Below are 19,129 nucleotides of genomic sequence, written 5' to 3'. Positions count from 1 at the left end.
TATTTTTATATACAAGATGGATCAAATTTACCAACAAATTAGATTCAAAAGTAACATTAAGTTAAATTATGCATATTATATAATTCAAATTTGATCACAGAGGGTAGGAGTGTCATTAAAACCTTGTTGACCTAACTTAGCCCAAACTTGCCCTGAGCCTGGCCCAATCTCAATCCAATGTTGTCAACATAAAAGGCAGGCTTGGGTTACAAAAATGATCGACCATATGTTACTTTGATCTGATTAAGCTTTATTGAAAAAGTAATTATAACACTAGCGTGAAGTTGGTTGGTAAGAATATTACCTGTTATCCAAGTGGTTTTTGGTTTAATTCCAATAAATATCAAATTCTTCATTTTGTTTATTAAATATTAGAAATAGGCCGGCCGGGCTGAGTTGTGAACCAATCAAAGACAATTGTCCCGTTCCCATCCAATCAAGGATAGTTGTTACGGCCAATTAGGGACAGGGCCAACTATCCTGACCGAACCCTATCAGAGACAATGAGGGTGAGAATGGACTTGATTTGGCCCTGTATAACTTAGGGCAGGTACGAGAATTCAAGTCCCCGAATTAGGGTTAAGATAGGAATGAACTTAGCCAAAACCATATAGGACTAAGATTGAGATCCAAAAAACCCAACCCAGCCCAGACCTGTTGCAACCTTCCATCCAATGCATTCCTGCCTCCTATTTTCTAGGTAGGAATCCGATGCATGAAAAAGATTCCCCCTTCACAATTGGTGAAGAGATGTAGGGTTCAAACATACAAATTGATTTTGGGAACTTGAATAAGAATTTTTTATGGGGATCAAAAGCTTGGGAGTTACAATCATGGACCAATTCTATTCTTAGAAATGTAACAGAAACAGTTTTAACTGTAGAATAGTTCTGGGAAAGTATTCCCGGAAAGAAAGAAGAAAACTATCTTCCAACAGCTTCCCCTAAGTAAGCAAGAAACCTTGACTAAGAGAAATCAAGCAAGAAGGCATGAAACAGGCAACAGCCATGAATTTGATATGGAATATAGTCTAGCATGACCCCATCTGAAAAAGCGAGAGGAGGAGAATTTGGATCCAGGTAACTCTCAGATGTTAAAGCTTTAGCACGACAAGAGCAATGTAGGCAAGTTCTTTATAATTTAACAAAGCATGCCAATACAAATGATTAAGAATCACGGTGATCCAAATATTAGAAGAACTCAAAATCCAGATACTTTCCTGCAGACTTCATGTCTGCCGCTGCCATCCTCTTACTATTGCTCCCCACTCCAACAGTATCAACTACCCCAAGTTTCCCAGGCAGCTCAGTCTCCACTGGCCTTGGCACTTCAGGTGGTGTGCTGCACCGTATTAAAGCCCAGTTCACACCTTCAAAGAATGGGTGCTGCTTGATCTCAGTTGCTCCTCTCTTCACCCCAAGGCGGTTCTGGGGCTCCTTCACCAGCAAGCCCCGGATCAGATCCCTGCTAGAGTAACTGGTTGCGGGTGAGTCTGGAAATCTCAACTGCTGTCCGACCACATTGAACAGTGTTGCACGATTTCCTGAACCCTTGAATGGGGTCTTCCCATACAGGAGCTCATGCAAGAAGATACCAAAAGTCCACCAATCCACAGCACTGCCATGACCTTCTCCCTTTATAATTTCTGGGGCCAGATATTCATGAGTTCCAACAAAGGACATGGACCGAGCTGCTGTTGGCTCAGCTACAAGCTCTGGCAGGGTGCTCATTGGCTGCCCAGTCTCAGCACGAGACTTTCGGTTTTTATTCTTGTTCTTCTGAGGAAAGATCCGTGGGATGAAGCAGGCTGGTTGGATGCAAACAGAAGAAGGCTCGATGCATGCTGGCTGGACACAAAATGCACCACCTGCTCCTCGTTTTGAGGGATCCGAGTCAAATGCAGAAGTTCTAATCAAGGTAGGTGAGACTGCACATCTTAGGGAGAGATCAAAATCTGATAACATTATGTGGCCATCATCACGGACAAGAACATTTTCTGGTTTCAAGTCCCTGTAAACAACTCCCAACATGTGGAGATACTCAAGGGCTAGAAGTACTTCTGCTGCATAAAACCTGCTTCATGAAGGCTGAGTCAGTCATATGTGCAAGTTTAGGAAACAAATAAATACACTAAGATATGAAGTAATTTAAAAATATGTAGAAAAAACAGAGAACTTGAGATAAAAAGCATGCAACGGAGGTTTTCTCCAAGCTCCAGAGAAAGATTACTTAAAACTTACATATTTCACTAAGAAAAAGAGATTGTAACTGATGGGTAATCATCAGTTGAAGATAACCATGGAATTCAAATCAATCATAACGGTATTACTGTCTTTAAAAAAGTAACACTGGTCTACAGAAAAATTTACGTAATGAAGGTCTTAAGCTGATCTGCAAGTGTTTTCCAACTCTTTGATAGAACAGCAGGGAAAAAAATTTAGGATTCACTAATAAATAGGAAAATAAATTGCAAAATTGAGGTCAGCAAGAGAATTCAAGAGATCCTAGACAAATTATTAAGTATACAATCTTCAAAAAATAAAAAATATATCCTCCATATTACTGATGCATATGGTTGTAGGAGTCAACAGTTACACAAGCAAAGAATACACACAGCAAGATCTTAAATTAACAAAAAACTAAAGAACAACCACAAGAAAGAAAGAAAAAAAAGCCCACTCTCTTTGAAAATGAATCCATTTCAGTTATTGGCTATTTGGCTGGTTTCACAGTTCGAGAACTGGCTCGCATGTTAGTTGGCAAACTTTTAGAGAGTACTTCTTTTTGTTTTAGCTTTCTTAGATTTGGCTTATGTTTGTCCATGCAATTTCTGTTGCGCAGCTCTCATTTAATCAAACCAACAAGTCCCTTATATATATATATATATATTTCATATAACCCAGTCATGTCATTAAAGCTGCCATAAATTGCCAGACCGCACTAGGTACTAATTAGACTCTTAAACATTCTACCCAAAAAATAAATAAATAAACTCTTAACAAATTCAAGACAATATTCTGTCTCATGCAGCAACTGTCCAAAATTCAGATGGTTCAGAATTGTCATCAGAATCACTTACAAATTACCCGACTCAGAACAGCCAAAAATTGACAGTTGTTCTGGACTAGGTTTATCATCATTTGAAGATATCAATATCAATGACTCAATACCTCTCCTTGCCTGAAGAAGAAAACCTTTTCTTTTTTTTTAGGGGGGGGTGATAAAATCTTCACATTCCTTCCTAGGCACCCACAACCCATAAAAATGTAAGTCCTATATCAATCCCATGGACAACTATGCTAATACTATTGCTATCAACTTAATCTCAACTCTTTTAAGTTTTGCTGCCAAACCATTTCTTCACTTCAAAGAATTTTAGAAAATTAACTTTCAACAGACATCTCCACTGGCATTCCTTGGATTCAAGACCTTTCTCTTCTAATGAATTTTATGGTGTTCACTAATCTCATCAACGATTCTTGAGTCTCCCTGTGCAATAAACCCAGACTACTACTGCTGTCTTCAATCATTTAATCTCATAAGCATCAATACAGGCTTTGTTAAGATGAAAAGAAACAAACAGCCATCCATTCTACACAACACCCTAAGCTGAATGATACCAATGGATACCCTAAATACGATTTACAGGAAAGTACAAAATAATGTTAAGTACTACTCCTGTTTTCAATCATTTAATCTCTAAAGCATCAAGACAGGCTTTGTTAAGATGAAAAGAAACAAACAGCCATCCATTCTACACAACACTCTAAGCTGAATGATACCTATGGATACCCTAAATATGATTTACAGGAAGGTACAAAATAATGTTAAGTATCGCTTGTAGCATGTAACCCATTTACCATAGAACCCAAAAACCATGATAAAAATTGCCTTCAATAACCAGAGTGACAATTCCACTAAACATTGAGTAATCCAAAACTTTTGTTCATCTCCTACCACAACCTCCATAAGAGAGCAATAGATTGAGATCTCTAAAAAGTTTCGAGGCCATAAAGGCCAGCACAGGATGCATCACTGTATCAGCTCAATACTGGAGCAGTGAAAACTGCATAGGACCTGGTCCAGGGTTTGGTTCCACTATTAGTAAGGCTAATGGATAGGATTAATCAGAGATCAGCCTACCTGAAATAATGTCACGCACTCATTTAGACATACCCCATGAGACAAAGCTAAGTTAAAGAGATCAAGCTGTCAAGCCATGTCCCCGGAAAAGGAAAACATATCAACATGTAATGAACAGTCACAGCGTCCAATTAACACAGACAAAAAGCTTTTGAAGAAAGAAGTAGATTTATTGACCAACTGTTTTTTCACAAATAAATTTTGTTATAGGAAATAGAAATTAAGGTCATGCTTGACACGTTGGTTAAGGGACCACATGCTAAACACTTGGTCACAGGTTTTCGTCCTGCAAACAGTCTCTCTGGATACAGGGAAAGGCTGTGTACATTCTACCCTCCACAGAGCCTGCTAAAAACAGGAGCCTTGAGCACCAGGAATGGCCTCCTTTTTTAATAAGGAAATACAAAACCATTTGAAATTAGGAGGTGAAAGTACCAAAACAATTTAGAAAACTAATAATTAAGCAATCTTTTCTTTCTCTTTTTTTTTCATCTTTTTTTTTTTTTTTTTTTTTTTTTTTTTTTTTTGGTGGGGGGGGGGGGGTTGTCTGTGTGACAGGAGTTGCTTGATGCAATCACCATAAACCAATAAAGCCAGTGCATATAGTTAACTATAGAAGACCAACTTTAGCAGCTACTTCCTCAGATAAGTCATTTAAATAAAGCCATATGGAGATGCTCGCAGATGGGATGACAACCTGAATTTAAACCATTCCTCATTCAAAAATCAGAAACAGGATATACATGTCAAAATCTTGCAAGGTTTTGCTTTTTGTTTTTTTCTTCCTGGGTGGCAGTTTTTTTTTTTTCCCCGGGGGGGGGGGTGTTGTTTGGTGGGTAAATGGCCAATGGCTCTGAAACATTTAAGGGAAACTTGTTTTCAGCTAAGTAAACTAATTTTAGTATTCAAATTGTAACAGAATAATAATAACAAAATACTTCAGGGTTTCGGTTTTGCAGTCCTGTTTAGTATATATAGTAGTAGATGTTGAAACCTGAAGGTAAAGTTTCCTGTTCTATGCATATAGGCAATTCAAGGTATCAAGGTGTTCAATGGGTTTGAGGGAAATAAAAACACAAGGTGATACTACATGTCGTACTGCTGCAAAGGTGATGCCTTACAACTATGGTGCAGTGAGACATAATTAGTGCAAGGAATATATGAAGACACATATTTATCTAAGAAATAGTAAGACGAAGTTTATATTACAAACCACAAGATCCAGTAAAGCGAACACAATGCATATCACATAAACACCCAATCCAAATACAATGACTAACATGTAATTCATAACCTAATTTTCCATGTCTCAACTCCCAGTCAAACAATGAAGTGTTATCAGTATGTAACTGCCCACTTGGTGGTTCTGATTCTCGAAATATTCAAAATCCCAGTCATCGTTTTCAAAACAATGCATTTTTTTAAAACTTTGTATACCATTTCATCCATAGTTGTCAAGGCATCGCCTGCCTTTGTCCAAATTCTTTTTTGGGTCAAGGCAACCTGGTGTCGCCTTGTTGCCTTGGTTTTTGCTGCCCTCTATCACCTTGCCTTGTCGCCTTGACAACTATGATTTCATCTCAACATATTTGAGATCTTGCCAAGTTTTTTAACCTGGGTACAGTCATCCTGACCATATTTTGTGGTTTCCTACACTTAACCAGGAAAGTTAAATTCACTTGTCGAAGGAGGCAGAACAACCATCACTTTTCCCATCCAAAGGACCAGTTCATCATCTATTAGAGCTTGTTGAAGTTCATCCAATGATGTTTTCTTTTACAGACTTTGTGTTCAATAGTTGAGACTTCAAGGGGATTTCTTTGCGCTACTTTTCTCGTAGGAAACCTTCCCTCCAATGGCATTTCCAGTCACTTTGAGGTTGCGAACTAGACCATACGCACTCATTGTAGTCTTGTTATCAGCATCCACTTTCTTAAATAAAGTTTCTTCTCTTCTTCCCCACCCCAACAACCCCCCCCCCCCCCCCCCCCCAAAAAAAACAGATTGAGGACACAAAGTAGAACTCAGCCTTGTGAGAACACTATAGAACTGAAACCAAGCAGGTCTAGCTTGAGTATCAAATTTCAGAACTGAGTCGGTTGCAAATCAACAACAGTCATTTGTAAAAATACCTTTTTCTTTTTCTTGTCTTGGGATTGATGCCACAACCGAATCAATATACACCCTTATCATCTTTAAAGGGGAAGCATGAACCTATGTAATGGATGCATCACATGGCAGCTTGAAGATGAGTTCATACTCTTTCGTCCACCTCCAAGTAGCAATAATTGTTTGGAGGTTCTTCAGCTCATGTGTTCTCAACAGTTCAGGTCCCCTTACGCTCTCTCCCTAACAACCCCCCCCCCCAAAAAAAAAAAAAAAAAAAAAACTGACAATGACACTGCTTGATGTAAAGAACTTTAAGATGCCAACACACTATACATCCAGGGTAGGAAGAGAAAATTTCATCGGAAAACATGCAGATTGTAGAGAAACTTTGTCTGTCCCTGATTTGGATGTTTATCCTTCCTCTTTTTTTAAAAATAATTCTGGAGAAGGTTTCGTTGCTCCCTATTTAATTACAACTGAAATTTTAATAATGTAAAGAAGGATGTAACCAATGCATGAGATCCAGCCAGTGTGGGATCTGGAGAAGGCCATAATGTGTGCGGGCTTAGACAGATTGATAGATAGGTAGGTAGATAGACAGGTTGATAGATAGATAAGAGACAGAGGCAGAAACGGAAAGCATAATAGCAATTTGCACTTCCCCGAGGAAACAATTTCAAAATAATTCATTTATATAACTAGGACCCCTTTTACATAAATTGCCTACTATTTTACTGACAAGGAGAAAAACATTCACCAAATCCCAGGACCGACTTATCTTATACAACCCCCTTCATTGTCCTGACTCCTGACTACTTTATTAATCAACAACAAAGAAATAGCCACTGAGTAAAAACATATCATGAGCATGGAAAATTGTCACGACAATAGCCCCTCATTGGTTACCCAAGTGAAGTGTTAACCACAAATCAATTTCGAATAAGAAATCCCTTTCCTATTTAAGCTAGTAAATACACTCCTCATCAAGTCAGGCTTTTGAGATGAAGATTTAGAGCAAACATTAAGTTAAACATCCTAGATCTAATAAACTGATGGATGATGTTGCTGATAGCATCAAAATTCACAGATGAACAACCTTATTCTCCTCCAATGATTGACTTAGCCTTTACACCCTCTTTGTTAGATTATTCAGTCTCTTCCCAATTACATCATTGATATATCATCCAGAACTTCTAGGATGACTGCTCCTTCAAGGTCCACTGAGTCTAATGGTAGTTAAAAGCTTTCCTAAAGATCATAATCCAATACAATGGTCAAACAATGTCTGGAGCACATGGAGCTGACAACACTCAACTCAAGAAGAATAGTGGAGCACATATTGAAATAGCTATAAGTTTAAACCAATAAAAAAGGGGGGGAAATCCACAACATTAATGGCAGTAAATAAAAGGATCTAAGACATAAAAATAAATAAATAAAAACAGAAAGATGTAGAGTGACAGACAAGTATTCACTAGAAACACTATAACATTTCATGAACTTTAAGAACAGAAAGGATAGAGTCGGGTAGTTATGTCCTTCTCGAAGAATTAAAGGAAATAGAAGAGTATCACCACCCATATAATATTTTAGAGAAAGCATTGTGGGAGAGCTATCTATTAAATCACATTGTAGGAAAATATTTCAAATACAAAGGGTAATAAGTCTACTTATCAGAATACCCTTAGATACTTTCCTGCTCATGAAATTGATCTGGTGAATCACCCATAGGAGAAGCAACCACTTACTATTACAAAATCACCATGTTTCTCATAAATGAACCCAGGGGGAATCAGGATTTTATGTTCAATATATAAAGTAATGATAAAATATGAATATGTTACCAAAGTGAAGGGCTTCAAAGAAGAAATGTAGAAAATATGAACAACTACCTCATTAAACATACCGTGCAGCATACTCAGAGAAGTGTTTCCCAGGCTGCCGCTGCCTCAATGTGTGCAGATCACCTCCTGGACAATACTCCATTACCAAACATGAAAACCTGTCTGTCTCAAAGTGTGTATATAAAGTTGGAAGGAATGGATGGTCCAGAAGCTGCAGTATCTCTCTTTCTGTCTGAGCCCTCGTTAGTTTCTTCCTGCTTGCCAGTGAGGCCTTGTCCATCACTTTCATAGCAAAATAACACCTGGTCCCACTCAATTCAGAGAGATAAACACTTCCAATGTCACCATATCCAAGCCGTTTAAGCAATCTAAAGTGACTCATACCCAATATTCCATCTCGGGCTCTTACAGCAAGAATTGCCTTCCACCTAGGATCATTTCCCTTGTGAGGCTTATTAGCACTCCCAGTCATATTGCTCCAATTACTGTCATCGCTAAGGCCACTGCTATCACTTGCACGACTAATACTAGTTTTTGCACTTTCAAGTGAGTCTCCTCTGACACTCCCTTTAGCACTCTCACAGTTCCTCTCCAAACTAAGCATACCATCACTTGTAATCCCATCACTTTTGTATGTACCAGTACAGCTGTTGACAATGCTCATAGCAGTGACAACACCAGTACTGTCAATGCTACTATGAGGACTGACATTGCCACTGGGAGGCAAAGACGCATCCCAAACACATTCCTTCTCCTCAGAATCCGGCGGTAGAAGCGTGTTATCTGTAGCTTGCGATGCACGAACTGAAACTGGAGAAGATGATGCGCCTAAATCATTATTTTCTTCAACCAGGCTGTCTGCAGGTGAAAGAATTGTTGTATTTGATTTCTTGCCAGGAACCCGTAGGGAAAGATCCTCTATGAAAGGACCCTTCATGGACAAGCTTTTCACCAAGCGCCCTGTCTCAGATTTATTTTGCCCAATTGGTACATAGACAGTTCTCATCAGATCAGTGTCAACTGGTTCAGGGGGGTGACTAGCCCCGGAAAAAGAACTAGAACCTACTTCCTCGCATGAATCTCCACTGCCCTTGAAGGACACAACCTCAGGGGTTATCTTCCCTAGTTCTTGGCGAGAGCTTTTCCCTTTCCATGCTTTTAATAGAGCAGGGGAATCTGAACTCTGAGATCCACGGGCCTCTTCCTCTCTTACAACATTTGTACGTGCATTCAACCGATTCACCTCAGGCAATTTCCTGGGAACTGTCTTTGATTCAGGAATCCTCTCCATTTCAGATGATTGTATATCATTACATGGGATTTCTCACTATAGCACCAAAACAGTGCTACAAATAGAAAAAAAAAACAGATTTTTTTTTTACGAGTACTGCACTAAATTCTCTTCTTTCTTCCTTTCTTCCTTTCTTATACAAAACCCAAACAATTTCTGTATGCTTTTTGGAAGCAATGAAGTACGGAGTACCGAATAAATAACTATAGCACAAGCCTTCTCAAACAAGACCACAGGGAGACTTGAGGCCTTATTCTCCTGTAACTTCAAGGACAATGAATAATATTCACTAATTTATACGCACCAACGCGAGTAAACCCAATTCCTTTCACATAGAGAAACCTACAAAGAAGATGAAAAGCTCATCAAAAATAAGAAAAGAAAACTTCAGCTTCTGTTTCGATTAGATTGACATTGATACGAAATCAGAAGTACAAAGATCCAATAGGTAAACACGTTGAGATCTAACAGAAAAGACAAGTCTCTGTGAATCAAAATAACGCCTAAATACACAAGATGCATAAATACTTTCCAAATGCAAGAGCATCCAAATCAGGTTTGGAGTCGAGCAAAGTTAAATTAAATCGGACAAGAGAGTTAAGAAGTTAAGAGAGTAGAATATCACATCCAGTACTGACCTTATGAAGCATTAACAACTTCAAAACCAGCGGAAACACTAGAATTTAAAATTTTTAAAAAATAAAAAACACACAATCTTATTTTTCTAAAACTTACCAGATAAAAGAATAAAAGAAAACAATGGCTCCAGATCCTTACCTTAACTCAAAACCAAGCAAGGAACTAAAACTCAATAAAATAAGAACAAAAGTTCTGTCAAATTAAATTAAACTCCCCCCGAAAAAAAGAGAGTTAGGACTTAGGACTTAGGACACCGAGAATAAAAGGAGGAAGACACCCGCAAGCATAAAAAAGCAAAATGCCGCAATCTTCCAATGTAAACAGTCCCCATCAAGAGTAACATTTCGCAGCAGGATCCTTAAGAATCACGCTAAATCTAATTAAAAGCGGAAAATACAAACAAGAATTAAATGAAAAAGGGAAGAAACTTAAGACAGAGAAACCTCAAAATCAAACCCAAAAAACATAATGAGAAAACGAATGAGAGAGATGACAACAGGGAAGAAATGGGAAAAAGATGCTTAAAAGTTAAAACACGCACCAACTAGTAGTGAAGAAACACAGGTAGGTTCTCTGTTCTCCCAACCATCTGTAGAGTAACGGTGCATGATCTAGGGTTTTCAGAGCTTCGAACTGGGGCTTCACAGAGCTAGAGATGTACCTCTCTTGATCCTTACTCCTCACAAATCTTCTTTCTAGACTTCGAGTGTGAGAATGAACTCCACAGAGAGAGAGAGAGAGAGAGAGAGAGAGTGCGAGCTGTAGATGGAGCTCTCGCTTTCGGAATTTTTTTTTTTATCTTTCCTTTGTTTTTTATTTCTTTTTTCTGAAATTCAGTACTATAAGAAACTATTCTTTAAAGCTTTGGAGTGCCTGAGGGTCATGTGTTAACAGTGGATATTAGCGCCGAGCAGCTGGGAGAAAGCAGACACTTTTGCGGTTTCTGGTGGGGCCCACTCCCGGAATGCGGCAGTCTTTGTGGGTCCCATTTGGTGGTGATTGTGGGTCCCACTGCTGTTCCCTCTTTCCCCAACATCTCTTCTCCGCAATACATGAGAGATAAGAAGATAAAAACAAGCTTGGGCGGGTTTGATGCAGTCACAGACTCTAAAGCATTATATATATATTTATATTGAAAGAGAACTTCCAAATTCCAATCTCAAAAGTAAAGCATCTCCATTCTCCACCATGGCTTCCTTCCTAAATTCCAGAATTAACAGCAGAGCCTATTCAGCCTTAGACTAATCTAATCAAGGTGTTAGGGCGGCTACCAAAAGGGAAAAAGAATTGTCATAAAGAAAAAAAAAGGCATTTCCTACCATGGATTTTGGGATGATAAACATTCAATTCAAAAAAATGCATCCATACCTAGTTTTAACTTTTTAAGTTTTGAAGGAGGGTTTACCAAAAAAAAGCAAGTGTTGATGGAGGAAGGGGAAGAAGTGGTGATTTGAATTTTGAAGTGTGTCAACTCCACTCTATCTACATGTATGTTCAATTCGACTCTCGCATAGTTTGTTCAACAACCATAGAAGGGTGCACCTCTTGAAGTTTGAATGTTGCTCAAATCTTCTTTTGTTGATTGTAGTGTGAGTTACGTTCTAAGGGAAGTCAATTGTTTTGCTGATTCTCTTGCTATGATGGCCCTTCCTTTGAGAGAGAGTATCTACATGTACATTCAATTCAACTCTCGCTTAGTTTGTTCAACAACCATAGAAGGTTGCACCTCTTGAAGTTCAAATGTTGATTATTGATTTAGAGGCTCAATTCTTAGTGTGAGTTACATTATAACGGAAGTCAATTGTTTTGTTGATTCCCTTGCTACGATGGCCCTTCCATTGAGAGAGAGCTAGTTTGGTCAAAATCCTCCTGTAAGAGTCCTCTGCTTCTTCTCTCCCATTGGATAGTCTTGTTTTTTACCCAAAAAATAAATAAAAAAGAATTTTAAGGTGCACCAAGTCATTTCTTTTTGTTATGGCATGTTTTTGTTCCAATGATCTTTAAGTACACATTTGGTAGTCGACTCATTTGGTAATAGTCTTTTCTAAGAACGACATTCTTTTGCGAGAATGTTTTTTTAGCATTTTTATCAAAAAACAATGGTCTTAGCACAATTTTGACTTGGTAAAATTTGTGACGAGAATGCTTCAGACAATGGAGACTTTTTAAAAATTTTTAAAAATAATAATCTTATGAAGGCAAGAAGGAGTTAGAAGTTGTGTGTGAATGAAATTTGGATCGAGTGTCCCTCTTTGACGTAATTTTGAGACGTGTCTTTTGTTTTTGAAAACGACAAACAAATCAAATTTGTTTTGACAAAAAGCCTTTTCAAACACGAAATTTGGACCAATTCATTTCCTAAAAACAAGAGAACGACCAATTTACCAAATGCTTTTTTGTATTCTTTGGTGTGATGAAAACAAAAGAACGCCAAAACTATTCCTTGGCTAGTTTTTTATTCTTTGGTGTTATGAGAACGAAAAAACGCCAAAAACTATCCTTGGCCAGTTACCAAACACGCCCTAAGTCTGCTACAAATGAGTCTCATTTAAAGAAGAGAGACTTTTACCATAAGAGGAGCATGATTCATGATTCCTTCTTGTGCCTTGTTGATCAATAGTTACGTGCATGGAAGTATCATGAGGAGTAGGCTTTTAACCTTTCATAAGAGGTGAGGCGGTCATTTTATGCCTCCTTTTGTCTAAATATAGGCAATATCACCCCCCCCCCCACCCACCCAAAAAAAAAACAAAAAAAACTCTCATTTTCTTATCTTAAAGAATGTTAATTTCCCCCATATCTACCATCACAATTTGAGTTCTTGGTCTCAACCAAAATCTAGCCTAGCCAAAAAATCGAGATTTGGTAATTTTTCCAACCTCAACTCAAGTGAACTCAAAGGCGAATCTCAATTAGGCTAAAATTTGGTATTAACCCATTTAAGGCTTCATAAACACAATGGTGACTTAGATTTGGGAGAAAAACAAGTATATATACAAGTTCCAATTCAATTCTAACTTTAAAAGCGAAATGCTGAAGGAATAAACATACAAACTTACAAACCATGAAATGCACAACCATTATTTAATATAAATAAAAACATGAATGTTTAAGTGAAATTGCACATCGAAAACATGTTTAATTGTTCAAAAATCCACATTATGACATTACAACGTCGGTATACTTATAAGTTACATGATAGCTAAGTCACGAAGCAACTCCTCCAACTCCTACTACACCAACACCACCTTCAGTAGCTCAACCTCCTCCACCAATTCCACTAGCCCAAGTCCTATGGGTCATCTACACCCTTAGCCAAGTCCATCAAGTTGTCAAGAATAGCATCCCTCACCTCCAGAGGGCAGCAGGGCACTTGGATGTCTCAACATAATATCCAACAGGTGTCTCTTAAACCTTAATTTACCTCCCATGAGGACTTTACCATAGTAGTTACATGTTATTCTTTATCTTCTTCATCCATGGGGACTCCGTGATGCCAAGCAATATCCTTATCCGCCATTGTTTAGTGACCTCTAAATTGAATTAGGGCCATCATATTCAATGCCAAAGTGAAATGATTAAAATACTTGTAGGTAAATATGTTAATCAAACTACTAGAGTGACGAAGTGTGCGATGTGTTCAAAATTTAAACCTTATGCTAAAATGTGAAAAAGTGTGGACTGGTGAGTATCATTGAATTTGCGCCCAAATCCTACTATGGGGGTGTATATCAAGAAAGCTTCTCAAGTCAATGAGTTGTTGTATAACCTCTCATGCATCTATGTTCATCAAATATGTCTAATAATCTACCACTAAAGGTCAATCTAGGTAACCTTCAGTGTTGAGCAGCTGAAACTCAGAATTTGGTGGCTGCTAAATAGGTGGGTATAGGTTTCTAAAAATGTTAATCAACAACCCACCTTCAACCCCATAACTAAATTTGCCAAGGTTGGGATCCTAAGTGTCACACCCCACCCAGTCAAATCTAGTCATACCTGAATACCCGTGGGGGTGATACACTACAAGACCAAGATTCATGGTCAAATCCATAACACCATACAATATAGCATAATCAAAGAGCAAGAAGAGATTCAAGTAATGAGATCGAAATTATAATGATCAAGTTGTTACAGTCATCAAATATCTAATTCATCAAAGTTTAAGAAGAGTAATTGTTCACAGCGGAAGACTAAGTTTTTGACGAGAATTCCAAGGAATAGGTAGCACTCCCATCTATAGGCTCAATAAGAATGACATAGTAAATGGCCACGAGGGAAACTACAATCTCAAAAGGTACCATTAGATCCTCAATAGTACCTGGCCCATAGGAGCAATCCGAGCATAGGCACGAATCTCCATGTCAGTCCATCTCCTCACTAGCCGGTCCCTCAAAGTATTATGTCTGCGGGGATTCTCCATTTTAATGGAATCCTCATAACTTGTGATAAGATCTAAAACCATATATATAAAGGAATGAGTTCAATAGAACTCAATGAGGTCAACATAACCATGTATCACGCATCCATTACGATTTCAATAACAACCGTGTATATATAATAATGAGATGAATAATGAATAAGTATGTGAGTATGTCCCTAACTTTAACCATGAGGTCTCTATGGTAGACATGCATTAAGATATACACCAGCCTCCTCTGGGCGGTATCGTCAATCTCAGTCAACAAAAGGCATTTCTTGGGTTCTTTGCGGTTGCTAGGTCAAATCACATCAATCCGTGGCTGGGGAATAGGTCACCACTCTCTCACATCACCATTTGGTCTGAGAACTGGTGCATGTTTGGGATAACTTTAAGCCTAATGCATAGTCATATGGTCTTGTAATACATATGGTTCGGATATCTTTCCTCAACGGGAGGCATCTCTTGGTCCGATATCCTTCTTCACCAATGAATGGTATCCTCAACGAGAGGCATATCTTGGATTGCATTCCTTAACCCTATGGTCTTCCACATATGCATAAGCGGACGCTCTCGTGGCTTCCCCATAGAAATCGCACATCATGTTGAAAGTAACACGAGCCCAACACTATACATATGCAACCCTACCACCTCATAATGGTAGTGGGCATGCTTGATGCTCACAAGACTCATCCAGTGGCATCACGGGTTACTTGGCTTCAATACCCCTGCCGAAAGGGTAGTAACACTCAAGGTTTCACTGGCCACCACATCTAGACACATATTGACCATGTACCTAGGTCTAAGTGAATATAAAATCCCAGTTGGTATATACATACAAGAGGACAGTGTCCCACCATCACATCCACACACACATCATAATCACATCATCATTTATGAGATTTGAAAAGTAACTAACAATACATTACTTTACCTTCCGTCATACAAAGTCTCACGCATTTCAAATAATTATATAATATCGATGAAATTAAGCAATTCAAATGAATTCAAATGCACAAGATAATGGCAATGTATTCCTCACCTAAAAAATGTTAGCAACACAAAGTCCAAAGAAATCAACCAAAGAGGGTACAATCAACTCAACTTTAGCCTAGAATCATGAGAAATAAAATGGAGGTAAGCCGGGGATCGATTGGGGGTCAAAGGGGGTCAATACACACCCCCAACATACGGGGCGGTTGAACTAGCCTACCAGGGCCAGCTGACCCCCCAGTCAACCGCTCACTCTAGAGCTACGACCAAAATGGTCAATTTTAGCTTTGTTTCGAAATCAACTCAAAATGGGGCTTTGGGGTCTTCAATCTAACAACATTAGGGTCTCCAAAACACCTTTCAAACATCCCAATTGGTTTCCAAACGAAAACCCCCAATTTGGATTACTCGAGTCTGCTCGCGAGCATCTCAAAGGGGTCGAATTAGTGTCAAGTGCAAAGGTTTGCACAAACCAACAATCATTGGGTTTGGGAGACATAAATGGAGGTAGAAAGAAGCATTCAATACTACTCAGAATCAACAACCACCACAACATAGCATTCATTGCTCGTAAATAACCTTAAAAGATAGGTTAGAAAAGAGGGTTTCACGAATGCTCACCTTTTCACAGGCTATCGTGATGATTCACGCTTCGATGCTTCATTACATGCAAGGAATCCACCAAACTCCAAGGTTTTCTCCACTCAAAAGCTCTCAGGCCCACTCTAACATAAAGAAATGTGTTTGAGAGAAGTAAGAGTCATAAAATAGGGTTTTAAACCCGAAATCCCAAATCTACCCTACACCAAGGTAGGGGCGGCTGAACCAGCCATGCAACTGACCCTCTGTCTCTCTCATTCGAGAGCTGACTCCGGTGATCTTCAGATGGGTAGAAAAGTCATTTCAATGCATGATCAATGGTATAGTTTACCATGAAATTTGAGTTCTCTAATATCGATTTTTGGGCATGCCAAAATCTCATTTTTATGCCTTTTGGACTGAATTTCTCTCTCCTCTTGAACTCCATTAGAGTGGCCGAGTCTCCTTCATGGTGTTCATCCACCTCCATAGGTTCCATTTTCGAACCTCCGGGCTCAATTTGAATGGACCAAAGTTGTCGCCTACTCGAGCTCTAGGTTCGCGGTCATGAAACCAATGGGTTAAAGGGTTAGGATTCTAAGGGATTTCACACTAAGGAATATAATGCCCTCCATATATAGAATATACATTATAATCATAATCAATGGTGTGACCAGTGCACGCAGAGTCAAAGAACTATCAAGGTTGATGGTAACTACCAATATCACTGTTATTAATGCTCATACTCCCTACGCTCTCTACCAGATCATGCATGCTCATATCACTTTATGACTGTGAGTCATGGCTAGGCCACCTGTAAGTCATGGGCTGGACACCGTGGTGGACATCTTGTGTAGAATGGGTAAATCAGATCTCACCAGTGAATCTGTCGATGACTTCCCCCTCTGGCTACCACTATATTGTCTCTCTCCGCCTCCATGTGCAATGCTACAGTTTGCACTATCACCTGCACCATCACTTTTGTTACCTTTGTGACTCTAAGACTAAGTAGGAGCATCATCATCTCTCTCTAGAGAATCCACTAGAATTCTCTACTAAAGCAAGTTGGCTAGGTATTTCCTCAAATGGTATAGCTGGTTGTATAACTACTTGTGTATGTACCATATTCTCATCTGAGGACATGTGCGACTCCACCTCAACTGGGTCCATAGCAATGAAAATTGTGGGATTACGCAGCCCCTTGGCTAATCCATTACTAGTGCACCTTGATCCTTACTCCACTGGCACATTACATCCTCCTCTTCATCCTCTGCCTCATGAAAAATATCTACCAACTGAATTCTCTCTCGAGAAGAGACATTTCCCATATCCTTTTGTATATGTTTTAATCTCAATCTCATGTTGTAGTGCACATCTACCAAATGCTCAAATCTCTTACTCCCTAATCTGTTGCTTGTCTTACTATGGATGAGACATAAGGTGCTCAATTTCTTCCTGCAACAGAGGATGAACATGTTTGTGACAACAGCCGAATGGCTATCTTTCTCAAATTTGGGGCACTTGTTCCATATGGCACTCACCAGTTAGCTGCATCACAAGATATAAGAATACTTATGTTGGTCAGTAAATCTTATAGTACCTGGTTTTGATGCTTAGTTGAACTAGATATATTTGCCAAGGTTTCCCTTATTCCTACCTACATTGCATCCACCTTGCCAAAATCCCTAGTTGCGTCAATAAAATCCTTGATATACACACTCATGGTTCAAGTTTCATCCTTCAATTAATGCAAGTGTAAGTACTATATAAGAAAGAAAAAAGTTACTCTTGAATAAGTTCTCACCTCTGAATTAGTAATCCCTTGGTTGTGAGATTTGGCTCTAATTTCTCTACCAATTGTTGCACTGCATTCATCAACTTGACACCAAGCCTAACATTATACTTGTACTAGTACTTGGGGGTTGAGGTAGTAACTTGTTGCTAAGGATATAAACTTAGTTTTTGACTTAGTTGTTTAGAAAAATGCAATCAACATTCCAAGGTATAAAACATAAAGTGACTCACCAACTTTGTGTAAATGATGGCTCAAATGCTTCTCCCATCTCTCATCACTGATCTTGATGTAGGACTTTGAAGCTTTAGTAGCTACAATAGCTTCAACCATTTCTTTCATCTTTCCAATGGCAATAGATATGTGAACAAAGGTACACTTCTTATCAGTATTTACCATCTCCAAAACAACCATAATTGACTCCTATATACCTACAATTCTATTCAGGTCCCCCCATAAGGAATCATTAGAAATGATTTGTTGGACAATTCTCCCTTTAGGTGTATTACATCCAAGATACCAAAACTAGTCCTCACTCGCAAACATAAACCTGAGACCCACAATTCTTTGCTATAAGTTCTTTAGTATAACATAGTCGGTGGCAAATCTAATGACACTGAGCCTCATTAGATCACGACCACACTTTCTCCTCAGTAGTTGCAAGGCATAACCATGGTTGTAGACAAATATGGTCACTTGCCTTGCTCTTATAGACTACCTCTTGCTCAAGTCCTTCAACATTAGATCAATGGAACTTCTTGTAATTGCTCTTCTTTATCGTCAACATCCCCAACTTCTTGTAATTAGCACCATTATCCATGACAACTTGGATAATGTTGCTTGCCCCTATCTGAAGCACCACCTTCCATAACAGCGTGTAGATGTAATCTGCATCCTTTATCTCATTGGATGCATCGATAGACTTCAAGAACATTGTCTTGCCATTGTAGCTCACCATAAAGTTAATAATGGACTGTTTAGTAGGTCCATTCCATCCATTTCGCATCACTATAGCCTCTTATATCTCCCTCTGTGGCTTAAGTGTCTCGATGTACTCCTCCAAGTCCTTATTTTTCTTTGGCAAGTGCACATTCACCAATTCCTACAGTCTGGACCCTTTCACCCCTGGACCCCAAACAGCTGCATCAATCATCCCCTGGTAATATGGACCTTACGCTACATTATGTGTGAATTTGATTATTGAATCCCTTGCTTGATCTTCCCTACTACTACCAAACATCTGAGCAATGTACCATCAAAGGGCTGTTGGTAATGACCAACACCTCCTTGTGAGTAGGTCATGGGTTTGACTCTCCTTGATG

At 38.8% G+C, this 19,129-nt stretch overlaps 1 protein-coding gene across 1 annotated transcript; it reads right to left on the bottom strand.

Annotated features, from left to right (window-relative positions):
• Positions 1 to 779: 779 nt before the first annotated feature.
• On the bottom strand, positions 780 to 10,872 carry LOC149029323 (serine/threonine-protein kinase D6PKL1-like). Its single transcript, XM_089141528.1, has 3 exons — positions 10,568 to 10,872; positions 8,159 to 9,729; positions 780 to 2,073 (listed from the first exon to the last, which is right to left on the bottom strand). The coding sequence occupies exons 2-3, from the start codon at positions 9,385 to 9,387 to the stop codon at positions 1,191 to 1,193; spliced, it is 2,112 nt and encodes a 703-aa protein (XP_088997654.1). The 5' UTR covers positions 9,388 to 9,729; positions 10,568 to 10,872; the 3' UTR covers positions 780 to 1,190.
• Positions 10,873 to 19,129: the final 8,257 nt, after the last annotated feature.

This window comes from Hakea prostrata, chromosome 1, assembly GCF_041222555.1.
Source record: "Hakea prostrata isolate BN-2017 chromosome 1, UWA_Hpros_2, whole genome shotgun sequence".
In the NCBI taxonomy this organism is placed as follows: domain Eukaryota; kingdom Viridiplantae; phylum Streptophyta; class Magnoliopsida; order Proteales; family Proteaceae; genus Hakea; species Hakea prostrata.
The sequence above is the reverse complement of the archived record's forward strand: the minus strand, read 5'-3'. Positions and strand labels throughout refer to the sequence as shown.